This window comes from Geotrypetes seraphini, chromosome 1, assembly GCF_902459505.1.
Source record: "Geotrypetes seraphini chromosome 1, aGeoSer1.1, whole genome shotgun sequence".
Classification (NCBI taxonomy): Eukaryota; Metazoa; Chordata; class Amphibia; order Gymnophiona; family Dermophiidae; genus Geotrypetes; species Geotrypetes seraphini.
Window position 1 is genome coordinate 477,593,028 of NC_047084.1, and position 15,652 is coordinate 477,608,679.

General features: G+C 49.8%; 1 protein-coding gene across 6 annotated transcripts in view; it reads left to right on the top strand.

Moving 5' to 3' along the window:
* SMARCA2 (SWI/SNF related, matrix associated, actin dependent regulator of chromatin, subfamily a, member 2) overlaps positions 1-15,652 on the top strand; it is a 604,189-nt gene that overhangs the window by 298,139 nt on the left and 290,398 nt on the right. For all 6 annotated transcript variants that reach the window (XM_033925235.1, XM_033925226.1, XM_033925254.1 and 3 more), the window contains exon 23: positions 13,218-13,264. In XM_033925235.1, the coding sequence (XP_033781126.1) occupies positions 13,218-13,264 (47 nt within the window). The remainder of the gene's footprint in view (positions 1-13,217; positions 13,265-15,652) is intronic.

A 15,652-nucleotide genomic window follows, 5' to 3' on the forward strand; every position in this document is an offset into this window, starting at 1 on the left:
TCAGGCCCCCCCCACCCTTTCCCGGACCCCCCATCCTCCTAACCTGGAATCGTTGGACATCCCTCCTGCCGATACTCTTCTCAGAGGGTGGGGATGGGTTGCCGCTTTAAGCTCATCAGCAACCCAATCCTCTAACTGGTGCCTGTAACGTGGACGTGCTTAGGCAGTTTCTGAGACCACGCGTCCTACACAGAATCTGGGCCTGAGTGTCCAGATTTCTTTGCTTCTGGAACAGCTGGCTCCTTCGGCATGGGACTATCTTCAGGTCCTGAGGTCCATGGCTGCCACGTTAACATAAGAATAGCCTTACTGGATCAGACTAGTGTCCATCTGGCCCAGTATCCCATCTTCATGGAGGCCAACCCAAGTCACAAGTATCTGGCAAAAAACCAAATATTAGCAGAATTCCATGTCAATGATCCAGGGCAAGCAGTGACTTCTCCCATGTCTGTCTCAACAGCAGTTTATGTGGTTGGATGTAGTTCTTTGGGCAAGGACACACGTGCATCCTCTCCAGCATGCCTTACTCTCTCGCTGGGCTCCGCACAGGGATTGTTTACAGACCTGTCTTCCCTGGACTCTAGAGGCTCGGGCCATCATGTAGCTCTTCATGCAGTCACTCTGCAAGAGCGTTCCACTGTGGATTGCCTCCTAGATCATGGTGATGATGGATGTCAGCCTTCAGGGCTGGGGAGCCCATTGCAATCGTTTTCCCATCCAGGGGTGTTGGATACCCTCTTAGCTGGCTCTGATGCGATTACAGAAGACTCTGGAGGGCCAAGTGGTCAATGTCTTCTCCAACAACACGACAACAGTAACCTGTCAATCGCTAGGGAGGGACCAAGAGTACCCCTCTGGCTCATGAAGCCTGCCTTCTTTTTCTATGGGCGGAATGCCACCTCCAGGCGCTCTCAGCAGTGCATGTGGAGGGAGTCGACAATGTTCAAGTTGACTTCCTCAGCAGACAGACATTGGATCCGGGCAAGTGGGCCCTGTCCTCAGCGGCATTCCGAACCATAGTACGGCACTGGGGGTCAGCCCTGCTTTGATCTTGTGGCCATAGCATACTGACGGGGGTTGCCATTCAACATATTACTGAAAATTGGAAGGACTATACTAAACTTAATTATACCTTTTGGTGGAATTCAGTTTGTCATATTTATAAAATGGAGAGAGTGCTTGCTATACAGCAAGGAAATTATAATAGTTTTAAAAAGATTTGGGGGCCATTGATTGCATATTCTAATGATTAGACACCTTGGACACCTTTTTATTACATAGGACTATATTTAATGTGGGGATGGGGAAGTATGTTTTGTAATTTAATGGGTTTATCCTTGATGAATGGGATGGGTGGGGGAGGGGTCTTTTTTATTTGCATTTGACAATAATTGTTAGAATGTCAAGCGATTTGTACGATTTATCTGATTGAATATTGTACACTTGTTGCAAGAGTTAAAACTGAATAAAGAATTTTTTTTTTTTTTTTTTAAAGAACAAGAAAGCATATTGTTTCTTCAGTCGAAGATCCAAGCACAGAAGGGAGGGTTTCAACACTCTAGTGCAGCCATGGCCTCAGGAGTTTCTCCTGTATGTCTTTTCACCCTGGCCCATGATCGTCCATGCCATTCAGCAGATTGCAGTCTATCTGGGCCGTGTCATTCTGGTGTCTCAGATTGGTCTCGCAGACTGTGATTTGCAGACCTGATGCATCTTGCAAGGGTTCCAGCCTTTGGCTGAGCACCCATCTAGACCTGCTTATGCAGGATCCAATCTGCATGGAGGACCCAGGATGCTTTGCTCTTACAGCATGGCTCTTGTGCGCTCAGCCTTAGAGCACAAAGGCTATTCTGATGTGATTATTGACATTCTTCTCAAGTCTAAGAAGTCGTCTACAATTTCTGCTTACACTAAGGCGTGGAAGGCTTTCCCACATTGGTGCACTGAGGCCCAGGTGAAGCCTTATTTGGCTCTGATCTCGGTGATTCTCGCTTTTCTTCAGGTTGGTCTTGATAAAAGCCTCACTATGGTGTCTCTTCGGGTCCAAGTGGCCGGGCTGTCTTGTTTTAGAGCCCGTGATCGTTGTTGCTCTTTCGTGTCTCATCTTGATTTTGCTAGATTTCTGAAGTGGGCTCTTTGCATCAGACTGCCGGTTAAGCCACTGTTTCTTCCTGGGACCTCAACCTGGTGCTGTCTAGCTTCATCCTGGCTCCTGTTGAGCCCCTTTGGGATGCTTCCCTCTTGGATTTGATGTTCAAGACCGTGTTTGTAGTTGGTAATATCTCAACATGTCATGTCTTGGACTTCCAGGCTCTTTCATGTAGGGAACTCTTCCTCCTCATTTCGGAGACTGGTGTTTCCCTGCATACAGTTCCTTCCTTCTTGCTGAAGGTTGGTTCGGTTTTCCATGTTAATCAGGAAGTTTGCCTGTTTTTGAGTCTACTAATTTCAGGACACAAGATAGCCTTTTGAAAAAACTGGATTTGTGCAGGGTGCTTCGCTACCTGGAGGTCACTAACGAATTTCCCATCTCTGACTATTTGTTTGTTCTGACTCATTCCTGCTTCCAAGGCCCCGCTCCTACTCCCAAGGCCATGATTTCCAGATGGATCCGTAGGGCCATTTTATCAGCCTATATTCTTTCTGGGAACAGTCTCCCATTTCTGTCAAGACACATTCTATCAGGAGTGTGTTTTCATCATGGGCTGAAGCTTGAGCTGTGTTCCCTGAGGAAATCTGCAGGGCTTCAACGTGGTCCTCTCTTCACATGTTTGCCAAATTTTACAGAGTGGATGCCTTTGGGTCCTCGCTGTTAACGGACCAACGCAGCAAGCCCACCTTAGCTTTTTGGTGACTGCTTTTATACATCCCATCTGTCTAGAATGTCTCACCTATTGCACTGGAAAGCTCTTTTCCAGTAGATAGGTGAGACATTCTAGACAGAATGAATCCACTGCAGATCTACAGAAGGAAACTACTCCAGATCTTTTCTGTGTGCCTCACTTGGCTCCTTAGCTCCACCTACAGTTAGTACCCAAGCACCAAGAGTCACTACATAAACATGAAATTGAGACACCTATAGCAATCAATACAGCAACAACCGTTCTGCTCAAAAAATTATATAGGAACACCAACTGCAAACAGCCAACAAAGGCTTCAGAGGAGCTCAGAAACTGCTCCCGCAGAAAAAATAACATATAGACAGAATTTTTCCTAGGCTCCAAGGGCTAGCAGGCATCCAAGAAACAACTTGGAGAACCATATACAGATTGAGATAGTAGGCAGGCGCAGGAAGGGCAAGGTGTGAATCTAGAATGTCTTACCTATCTACTGGAAAAGAGCATACCATAATCTCTTTATATAGAATATTGTCGTGTGTGATATAGGTAAAAGTATGGGCTTGATATACTGTTTTTCTGTGTGGTTACAATCAAAGCTGTTTACATATTTTAGACAGGTATTTATTTTGTACCTGGAGCAATTAAGGAGCTCCTTTTACAAAGCTGCGCTAGGGCTTTAACGCGTGGAATAGCGCGTGCTAGTCGCTACCGCCTCCTTTTGAGCAGATGGTAGATTTCCGGCTAGCGCACGCTAATCCGGTGCATGCGATAAAACCGCTAGCGCAGCTTTGTAAAAGGAGCCCTAAGTGTTAAATGAATTGCCCAGAGTCACAAGGAGCTGCAGTGGATATCGAACTCATAACCTCAGGGTGCTGAGGCAAGAGTTCTAGTCACTAGGCCACTCATCCACTCCAGTATATTTTAGTGGAACAAACATCCCAACAAAACAGAAAGTGTTCTCAAGTCAGCAGTCTCTATTTCATCCTTAAAAATAAGGTAGCAGTTGTGCAAATGTGTGTACAGTATATTTATCTTGTTTATTAGTGTCATGGTATTCTCAAATTAGGTAAAGTGAAAGCTATTCCATCCTAATATAAATAATCTCCTGATAAGGTAAACTCTTGTTACAAGATGGATATAAATAATTAGTAAGTATAAATAATTTGTTCCATTTTAGGAAAGAGTGTTCTTGCAACATGAGTTGTCAAACTTACATAAATATAAAATAAATAAATAAAAAACATTTTAAACCAAGAGGGAACCTTGATTCAAGTTTCAAGTTTATTTAGCATTTGATGAATCGCTTATGTAAGATTTCTAAGCGATGTACAATTTAAAAGCCACCAGGTGGTGGTCTCCTATACAATTTAAACGAATTAAACACAAGACAAACAATTTATATCAATTGGCATTATAACAATTGAATTAAGGACAGACATGAATGAGTAGGGAAGGAGGGGAAAGTTACAATATCATAATCTGTTGATTGGGAATAGAACACTATCCTCCCTTTTAAAAAAGCACAGAAGTGGTTTTTAGTGCCTGCCAGCACTTTGAATGCTTTGCGCTGCTCCAATGCTCATAGGAACTCTGACCATCGGAGCACTGGAGAGCATTCAGCACACTGTACACAGAGAAAATGTTAATTATTTATATTCAGGGTTTTTTCAAAAAGGTCAAAGCAGATGACTTTAAAATATGCAAGTAACAATTATAGAAAAATAGACATAGTGCAAAATATAGACAGACAGCAGATATAAATTATCAATACTGACACATTTTGATCACTAAATTGAAAATAAAATCATTTTTTCTACCTTTGTTGTCTAGTGATTTCATGAGTCTCTGGTTGCACTTCCTTCTGACTGTGCATCTAATTTATTCCCTTCTTTCTTCCTCCTGCATGCTTCCTCTTCAGACCTCATTCCATTCCCCAACCAACATCTTTCTCTGTCTCTCCATGAATCCAACTTTTTTCTTCCTCTCTCCCTGCCTGCCCCCCCCACACTCACTGAATCCACAGCTGCCAATTTCTCCTTGCCTCCCTGCCCCAGCCCTGAAGTCAACCCTGCTACCTGACACACTCCATTCCCCCCAAACTTTTTCTTCCTCCGTGCCTGTCCCCTGCTGAAACCACCGCTGCCACAGAAGCTAATTGGCTGGGCCGGAATCTTCTCTCCATCAGAATTGACATCAGGGGTAGGCTTGTGGGCTGACTACGTGCAGTTGCTGCACGTGCCTGGCCCGTCCATGTTGCGGCAGCGGCAGAGGGGTTGGAGGTGTATGAATAGAGCGTGTCGGGTGGCATGGTCAGCTTCAGCGGCGGGGCAGGGAGGAAGCGGCGGTGGTGGCTTCAGTGGGGGTGACAGGAAGGGAGAGATCCCAGGGGGCGGCTAGCCCACATACCCCCAACAGGCAGCCTACGTACCCTCTGGGGTACGCATACCGCAGGTTGAGAAACGCTGATATAATGTATAGGCAACTGAATCTTTGGAAGGTTATACCAAAACCAGATTAACATGGAAGGCTCTATTTGTGATTTATAAACAGTTGTACAAAATATTGTCCCTTTTTATACTTTATAAAATCATAAGTGTTTGAGGCTTGAACAAATTAGGGCTGAGTCCACATGGACAGGGACTGATCTGGCAAAAACAGAGCGGGGACGGGATGGGGATAGGGTCAGAGCCTGCAGGGGTGGGTTTAAACTTTGTCCCCTTGTCATCTCTTACTACTGGGGATAGATCTGGAAGCAGTGGCCAATTTTTTGTGAACTACTCATATAGGTGTCCTGTTGTAATATCAAGCACAAAATGTTTACCCATGGTAGTGCTATATGGGGGTGCACAATTGGAGGTGCATGTACTTCCCTATTAGGACACTAGACTTAGTGAAGAGTGAATCTCAGCTAAGATTAGTAAAGTTAATAAGGAGAAATTAGGTTCTTACCTGCTAATTTACTTTCTTTTAGCTTCTCCAGACCAGTAGAGGTTAACTTTACGAATGGGTATATATCTAATCATGACCAGCAGGTGGAGACTGAAAACAAAACTTTGGGACAGTATATCCTAGCCCCTCCTCTCTATTTCCCTCAGTCTGCCGAATAGCCAAGCAGAACCAAGAACTGGAAAACAACAGAGAGAAAAAACAATACTCCGAAAGGAGTAACAAATAACAAACCCAAAATGCTGTTGGAAAATGCAGAGGAGAAATTCCCGAAGGAAGAATGTCCCCACAGCTCGCCAGCTAAGCCAGCCGAGCCACAGCCGCTGTTCTTCAATTCTCCCCGGCCCTAGAAAAATACTAGAACCCGCAGCAAAAACCAAAAACTGCCCGCGCAACAGCCCCAACAACAACAACAACAGACAGGGTGGGGACCTCTACTGGTCTGGAGAAGCTAAAAGAAAGTAAATTAGCAGGTAAGAACCTAATTTCTCCTTCTTTAGCACTCTCCAGACCAGTAGAGGTTAACTTTACGAATGGGACGTACCAAAGCAGTCCCTCTCACGGGCGGGACCCCCGAAGGGCCGATACCAGTACACGCTCACCGAACACCGCGTCCCGACGCGCCTGCACATCAACCCGATAATGACGGACAAAGGAATGCAAGGAGGACCAAACCGCAGCCTTACAAATATCCACAGGAGGCACGAGCGACGACTCAGCCCAAGAAGCCGCCTGACCCCGAGTGGAATGAGCCTTTAGAAACTCCGGAACCGGCTGCTGTTTCAGAAGATAAGCGGAAGCAATCGTCTCCTTGATCCAGCGCGCAATAGTAGCCTTAGAAGCGCCAGCTCCCCGACGAGAACCCGCCAGGAGGACAAAGAGATGATCGGACTTCCGGAATTCCTGGGTCCGCTGCACATAAGAGCGAAGGACCCGACCGACATCCAACTTGCGCAGCTGCCGTTGCTCAGAAGAGCCCTCCCGACTACCCAAGACCGGGAGAACCACCGATTGATTGACATGAAAAGGAGAAACCACCTTAGGCAGAAAGGAAGGAACAGGCCGCAAGACGACCCGTTCCCTAGAAAACTCCAAGAAGGGAGTCCTACAAGAGAAAGCCTGCAGCTCAGAAACACGCCTAGCAGAAGTAATGGCCACCAAAAAGACCGCCTTCAAAGTAAGGTCCTTCAAAGAACAGTCGTCCAAGGGCTCGAAAGGCGGACGCACCAAAACAGAGAGAACCAGATTAAGATCCCAAGAGGGAACCGAGGGCCGTAGGGGCGGCCTAAGCAACTTGGCCGCCCGCAAAAACCGAATCACATCAGGAAGCGCCGATAAACGCTGACCTGACACCAACCCTCGAAAAGCCGACAGGGCCGCAAGATGGACCCGGAGAGAAGACCAAGCCAGGCCTCTATCCAGGCCATCCTGCAAGAACTCCAGAATGTAAGGCAGAGAAGCGCGAAAAGAGGTCACTCCCCGCGCCCGACACCATTCCTCAAAGAGACGCCAAACCCGCACATAAGCCCGCGAGGTAGAAAGCCTCCGGGACCCCAACAGTGTAGAGATCACCTTGTCTGAATATCCCTTCTTGCTAAGGCGACCCCTTTCAAGAGCCACGCCGTAAGACAGAAGGGAGACGGGTCGAACATGGGAATGGGACCCTGCATCAGAAGGTCGTCCGAGAGAGGCAGAGGAAGAGGATCCGCTACCAGGTGCCTCACCAGATCCGCATACCATGGACGGCGAGGCCAATCCGGCGCCACCAACACCACCAAACCCGGATGGTAAACAATGCGAAGAAGCACTCTGCCCACCAGCGGCCAAGGAGGGAACACATACAACAGCCCCTCCGTTGGCCACGGCTGGACCAGAGCATCCAGACCCTCGGCCAGACCGTCCCTGCGACGACTGAAGAAGCGGGGCACCTTGGCGTTGCCACCCGTGGCCATCAGGTCCATCAGGGGCTGCCCCCAAGCCTGCACTATCAACTGAAACGCCTCGGCGCCGAGACACCACTCTCCTGGATCTAGGAAGTGACGACTGAGGAAGTCTGCCTGAACGTTGTCTACTCCGGCTATATGAGAGGCCGAGAGGTCCAGCAGATGGGATTCCGCCCAAACCATGAGCAGAGCCGCCTCCTGCGCCACCCGAGTGCTCTTGGTGCCCCCCTGACGATTGACATAAGCCACCGCCGTGGCATTGTCCGACAGCACTCTGACTGACTTGCCCCGCAACAGAGAGTGGAAAGCCAACAGCGCCAGACGGACCGCTCTGGTCTCCAACACGTTGATCGACCAGGCGGCCTCCTCCGCGGACCAGGTGCCCTGAGCTGAGTGACCCAAACACTGAGCCCCCCAACCCAGGAGACTCGCATCCGTCAGGAGCACCGTCCACTGCGGGAGATCCAGACCCACCCCCTGAACTAGGTGAGGGGTCTGGAGCCACCAACGCAGACTGCAGCGCGCCAAGCCTCGCAGGGGAACCGGAACATCCATCCCGTGCCTCTGGGGAGACCACCTCCGGAGCAGAGCATACTGGAGAGGACGCATGTGGGCCCGCGCCCACCTCACCACGTCCAGGGACGCCGCCATCGACCCCAAGACCTGGAGGAAATCTCGCGCCCGAGGACACCGGGACGCCAAAAGCAGGCGAATCTGAGATTGCAATTTGCTCACCCGGCCCTCTGGGAGGAAGACCTTCCCCAAGGAGGTGTCGAACAGCACCCCGAGGTACTCCAGACGCTGAGCCGGGACCAACCGACTCTTGGCAAGGTTGACCACCCAGCCCAGCGACCGGAGAAACTCCACCACCCGAGCAGTAACCCGGGAGCTTTCCTGCAACGACTTTGCCCGAATTAACCAGTCGTCCAGGTAGGGGTGTACCAGGATGCCCTCCGACCGCAAGGCTGCCGCGACGACCACCATCACCTTGGTGAACGTCCGCGGAGCCGTGGCCAGCCCAAAGGGAAGCGCACAGAACTGAAAGTGCCGACCCAAGATCGCAAAGCGCAGGAAACGCTGATGAGAGGCCCGAATGGGAACATGCAAGTAGGCCTCCGTCAGATCGAGGGAAGTGAGAAACTCCCCCGGCTGAACCGCCAGAATGACCGACCGCAGAGTTTCCATACGGAAAGAGGGAATCTTGAGAGCCCTGTTGACCCCTTTCAAATCGAGGATGGGCCGAAAAGTCCCCTCCTTCTTGGGCACCACAAAGTAAATGGAGTACCTGCCCGTGCCCCACTCTGGAGGGGGCACCGGAACAACTGCCCTGAGATCTAGCAAGCGCTGAAGGGTCTGGCGAAAAGCCTGCGTCTTCCCCGGAGTCTGACATGGAGAAGCGAGGAAAAAATCCGGCAGAGAGCGGGCGAACTCCAGGGCATAACCGTCCCGCACCACCTCCAGGACCCACTGATCGGACGTGATCTCGGCCCATTTGGGGAAAAAATCTCGCAGCCGGGCCCCCACCGGAACCAAAGGGGGCGCCGGCAAGGCGTCATTGTGCAGGACGGGAAGCGGGGGAACCGGCGGAGGGATTCCCTGCCCCCCGACGGGCCCCCCGAAAGGGCTGCATGCGCTGGAAGAACCGACCCCGGGAAAATCCCGGAGACTGGAAAGAAGCAGCCCCACGCCCAGGGCGATACTTGCGAAAATCCCGCAAACGCCCCCGGGCCGCACCCCCCCTAGACGCCGGGCGGGCACGGTCCTCCGGCAGACGGGGAACTTTCGAGTCCGACAGAGTCTGAATCAACTTATCCAAGTCCTCTCCAAACAAAAACGACCCCCGAAAGGGAAATTTAGTAAGCTTAGCTTTGGACGCAGCATCCGCCGCCCAAGCGCGCAGCCACAACACACGCCTTGCGGCCACGCCAAAAGCCATAGACTTAGCCGAGATCCGCACCAAGTCATAGAGAGCATCTGAGAGGAATGAGGCCGCCATCTCAATCTTCGCAACCTCCTGATCCACCAGAGACCAGTCGTCAGACTCTCGATCCAAGACCCGCTCCGCCCACCGAAACACGGCGCGAGCAACCAGTCCCCCACAAATAGCCGCCTGGACCCCAAGGGCAGAGACCTGAAAATTTTGCTTAAGTAGGCCCTCCAATTTGCGCTCCTCAGGGTCTCGCAAGGCAGAACCGCCCTCAACAGGCACGGTATGCCGCTTGGAAATTGCCGAGACCACCGCATCCACGACCGGCGAAGCTAACGTAGCCCGATCCCCTTCAGGAATGGGATACAGGCGAGCCATGCTGCGCGCCAGCCGAAACGGCGTCTCCGGCGTTTTCCACTGCTCCAGGATAATATCCCGAATATCCTGATGCATAGGAAAAGAGCGGGAAACGGAACGGATCCCCCGCAACAGGGGGTCCCCCACACGCGGAGTCTCCGGCGGCGCGTCCTCAAAACGCAAGACCGAAGAAACCTGCTGAATAAGGTCAGGCAGCTCATCTTTCTGAAAAAGACGCACCACAGACGCCTCGACACTGGAGAACGGGAAATCCGACAACCCGCCGCCAGCTTCCGTCCCCTCCAGAGAGTCCTGGAATTCCTCAGAAGGGTCCAGGTCCTCCTCCAGACCGACCCGTTCCTCCGACCACAAATTCTCGTCCCACGACACCCGCGGACGCTTGGACAAGGGAGGCGGCGGAGGGGACGTCACGCCAGACGAAAGAGGCAAAGCCGCAGGAAGCGCGGAGGAAAAACCACCCCCCGAGACCCCCTGGGCGCAACCGGGACCCCCAGCCGCCTGAAAATAGGCTCTGCATAAAGAAAAGAAAAATTCAGGAGAAAACCCCCCCGAGGGTCCCAAGGGACTCCCTGCCACAGCAGGGGACCCAGCAGAACCTTGCCCCTGCATAGTCAAAACAGGGGGAAGGTCACCTGAGGTGGAAGACAAAATGGAGGGGCCAGACAGAGAAGATGGCGGTTTTCCCGCCAAAAAAGCTCCCTCCATAGCCTGAAGCGGCTGAGAAACCTGAATAGTCTCAGCCGCTAAAGCAGGCAAGCCGGCATCAGCTGTCAAAAAATCAGCTGAGAGGGAATCCTCTAAAACCCGACCGTCGGCGGTTTGGGGATTCCCTCCGTGGGCGGACAGAGAAGACCGGGCTTCTCCACCGTTCCCTGCCGACTCGCGAGGCACCATCGGCGGGGAGCTCTGGGCGCCTGCAGCCGCTGCCGACGGAGCTCCTCCACCGCACCGGCCTGAACACCGCTTGCACAGGCCGGCCGCGAGTGCCTCGCGTCTGGAGCACAATGAGCACTTTTTCCCTTTAGAAGTGCTCATTGCTCCATACGCGACCTAGCTGTAAAAGAGTGCCGGTTAGTTGAAAAAATACAGTAAAATACAGTTTTCTTAAAGGGATACAACCCTCCAGACCAGCACTACCTCAGGATTTTTTTTTTTTTTTTTTTTACAGAACAGACTCCACAGGCTCTCAAACAATAGTCTTGCTTGATTTAGGGGGCAAGGCTTATTGCTGAGGCTCCTCTAAAAAAATATGGGGAGGTGGAGGAAGTGGGGGGAGGGACCCCGCTCGTGACCCGCCGGGTTTGACACCCCCGAGGTCGGACGAACCCCCAAACAGAGTCCGTCCAAGCTCCGTCCGGCTAAAAACAGGGACAAAAAACCCCTTAAACAAATTCCAACAGCCCTACCAAGGGAGATGGGTACAGATCACTCAACACCTGCTGGAGACTGAAAGAAGACTGAGGGAAATAGAGAGGAGGGGCTAGGATATACTGTCCCAAAGTTTTGTTTTCAGTCTCCACCTGCTGGTCATGATTAGATATATACCCATTCGTAAAGTTAACCTCTACTGGTCTGGAGAGTGCTAAAGAAACACAGATATCCAGGTTGGAGTCATTTGGGTTTGCAGTATTTTACTAAAATCACATCTGAGCCTGTTGTGTGCTGTGAAATTCATAGGAGCTCTGCTAAACACATGAGAAAGGCTGTGGCTCGCTGGTAGAACTGCTGCCTCTGCACCCAGAGGTTAAGATCAAATCCCGGTGCTGCTCCTTGTGACCCTGGGCAAGGCACTTAAATCTTCCAATGCCCACTGCTTTGAATGTCAGCTTTGAAAGCCAAAGCCACAAAAAGGCGGTATACAAGTCCCCTTTCCCTTTTATATCTAGATCACTTCTCCATAATGTCTTGTGTATATTTAGATTGAATATATTGTATTTTCTGTTGAGCTGGTACTGTGTTTTATGTATCTGCACTGCTGTGTATGCCTGGTAGTGCTTTAGAAATGATAAATAATAGTAGGAATAAAGAAGACTGAGCAGATATCAGAATGGATCATGTTGAGATTGCTGTACATTTTTGCTTCAGTTGTATATAGCATATCTCATGATGAGACAAGCCCATTGGCTCCTATGCCCACATTAGCTTCAATCCACTCAAGAGTTTGATGTCATCCAAATAACCCATAAGTTCAAAGACTTGGTGGCTGATTCAGTCAAAAGTCTCTAGAGTTATCATCTTCTAGTCTCAAATAGACCTAACTGCAGATAAGTTCAAGCTGGGCTTTTGTAGCTCATATACAGGGATTCACTTCCAGTTCCTTTGGTCTGCTTAGGAAAAATATCATACCATCGAGCTCAGGGTGATCTGGAACACTCTAAAGGCTTTCAGAAAGGTGTCCAGCATGGTCACCTTAAATTAGCAGGTAGCTATTCAATGTTAACAAACAGGGATCAAAACAGGGAGATAATTTATGCATTTAAGATGACAATAGAAAGAATTTCAAGTGATATGTTTGATTCAATTGATGTAATATTGTGTACTTGATGGAAGATGAAAAATGAATAAAGAATTTGAAAAAAAAAAAAGAATCGTACTTCCTGTGTTTGGGAGACACTTGGGATGTAGTCTTTTTCACACAGAATGGCCCTCGGGCAAAAAAAGATCATAATGGGCAGGATGGATCAAGTCCTCCAGCCATGTAAGTGGTCCTTGGACAGAGGGCTAGCAAATAAGATATTCTTCGGTGGATCTATTTGCATCTCTTCTAAACAGGAGAGTTTCTTGGGTCTGCTTGAGGATAGAGAAACATGATGCACTAGCCTTAGATGTCTTCCTTCTAGATTGCAAAGAGGGCCTTTTGCATTCGGAGCCTTCAATTTTCATAGTGGCAAGGACTCATAAAACTCAGAAAAGACCATTGAACTAATATGCTCATAGCTTCTTGCTGGTTCCTGTGCCTATGGGAGAGGCATTTCACAAAGCTCATGCCATAATAAATTGGTTGTTCTATAAGGTACCAGCATCCTCTCTTACATTTTTTTCTACTGATGCAAACCAATATGGCTAACCCACCCCACTCCTCCACCACCACTGTATCTTCTAAGTCTCATCTGGAAGATTAGTTGAAAATGCAGAATATTTTTATATAAAATATATATGATGTATATATTTGTGTTTTTACAGGAATCTTTTGCGGAACACTTAGGATACTCGGGGGGTGTTATTAATGGGTAAGCCCTTTCTTAATACCAAATCTCCATTGGAAATAGTATTCTTTATATTTTATTATAATGTTATAAGCTATGTAGAAGGTAGAAGGTATCAGAATGAATAACAAATAACTTAAAGTAAAAGTGAAAATTAATAAACTAATTCTGTATTGCTTGGTAGATCGGTATAGTCCTTATGAATGGGTTATATACCTCATTGCTACCAGCAGGTGGAGACTGAGAACAAACTTGTATATCAGTATAGCTTCCTCCCTAGAAATCCAGTCTATCTCAGTCTCCATAGCAGGTGGTAAGGCTTTTTGGCTCTCCTCTTAGCACTGTAGGAACTTTGTTTTGGACTCCTGGGTTCCCCTTTTGTGCCAGATAGAGCTTGGATGGGTCTTGTTTGGGGATCCGTCCGACCTTGGGGGTGTTAAACCCAGCGAGTTTCGTGCTGGGTCCCTCCCTCTACATTCCTCCACCTCTTCATATTTTTGTAGAGGTGCCTCAGCAGGCGGCCTGGCCCCTGGTTGGTCAGCCCTCCAGCTTTGAGAGCTGTGGAGTCTGTTCTGACTAAGAAAAAAAAAAAATCAGAGGTGTGCCAGTCTGCAGGGCTCATTTCCCTGTAAAAACTAACTAACCGGTATTTTTTCTTTCAGCTAGGGCATTTTCTGGCACAATGAGCACTTTTAAAGGGAAAAGGTGCTCCAGATGCGAGGTACTCATGGCTGGCCTGTGCAAGAGTTGTACAGGCTGGAGCAGTGGGGCAGCCTCGTTGGCAGCGGATGCCGGTGGCCAGGGTGCCCCGTTGTTGGTGCCTCGAGCAGTCGGCTTTGGATCGCAGGGAAGCCCGGGCTTATGCTCAGCCGCCGACAGTCAGGGAGAAAAGGATTTCCCTTGCTGTAGGAGCGGCTGCGGATTCCCCTTTTTCACGTTGGTCGGTTCCTCGGCCTCAGTGTCAGGAAAGTCCCAGGTTTTCTCAGACCCGGCAGGCCGCCAGGAGGTCCAATTTTGGCGGGAACCTCCTCTTTCATTTCAGTTACCTCAGGTGAGCTTCCCCTTGTTCTGGTAATTGCAGGGGCAGGTTATTGGCAGGGTCCCCCTGCTGGGCAGGGAATACCTTGGGGCCGCCGGGGTCTTTCCTCCCCTGAATTTATGTTAACACTTTGTAAAGCTTATGTGCTGGTGGCAGGAGTTTCACATGTCCACTCGGGGGAGGGGGGGAAGGGGTTTGCCCTCAATGTCTTCCCCGGTGCGGCCCCATACAGCAGCGGTTTTGTCCCCCTCTACTCCTCTCTCCCTCCAAACACCTGAGGGTCTCTTAAGATGAGGATTTTTCCCCAGAGGAGCAAGATGTTTTTGAGGAGGAACCTTGGGGAGATTTTCCAGGATCCTGTTGGGGGAGGGGGTGGATTCCCCCCTCCCCCCCAACACTCCCCAGCTGGCGAAGATGCATCTGTGGTGCGCATTTGTCAGCAGGATGAGCTTCATGAGCTAATTCTTCAGGTCTCCTTGGTTTTACACTTTGAGGACACATGATGGAGCCCCTGTGTTATGGTGGACCCCTTGCTTAAGGGGATCTGCTTTGCTTCCCGCTCTTTTCCTATGCATCAGGATATTTGGGATATTATGCTCACTCAGTGGCAGGTGCCGAAAACTCCCTTTCGTTTTGCGTGCTCCATGGCCCGCCTGTATCCCATTCCTGAAGGGGATAGGGATACTCTGAAGTCGCCTATGGTGGATGTAATGGTCTCTATAGAGGCCATCTGTAAGAGGCACACCGTGCCTGTTGAAGGCAGTGCTGCCTTGAAGGACCCTAGAGGAGAGTAAGTTGAAGTCCCTCCTTAAACAGAGTTTTGATGTGACAGCTCTGGCAGTCCAGGCATGTGATGTGTGACGGGCTAGTGGCTCGGGCATGTTTTCGCTGGGCCGAGCATGTGCTTGACAGTAAATCTGAGGATTGGGAATTGCTCAAGCACAAGGTGGCAAAGATTGAATTGGGTGCTTCTTATCTTTCAGATACCATGTATGACCTCTTGCGAGCTTCTGCCAATGTCAGCGTTTTCAGTGGTACTTTGTGGCTTCGTGCTTGGTCGGCGGATTCAGCGTCAAAGCTAAGTTAACAAAGTTTCCTTGTAAGGAATCTTTCTTGTTTGGTGAGGACCTCACTGACTCTAATAGTGCCTCGTTTGCCTGAGGATAGGCCTTAGGCCGCTGGCTTGAGGTGGCGTTGCTCGTGAGTGTGGGTGTGATTTCGCCGTTTCCGCTTACTGGTCGAGGGGCTGCCTCTTTGCAGTCACTGGGTTGGGTACGTCAACATTGCCAAGAACCGTCTGTCTCCCCTCTCAGCGTCTTGAGTATCTAGGAGTGCTGTTTTGACACCTCCTTGGGGAAGGTCTTCCTTCCGGA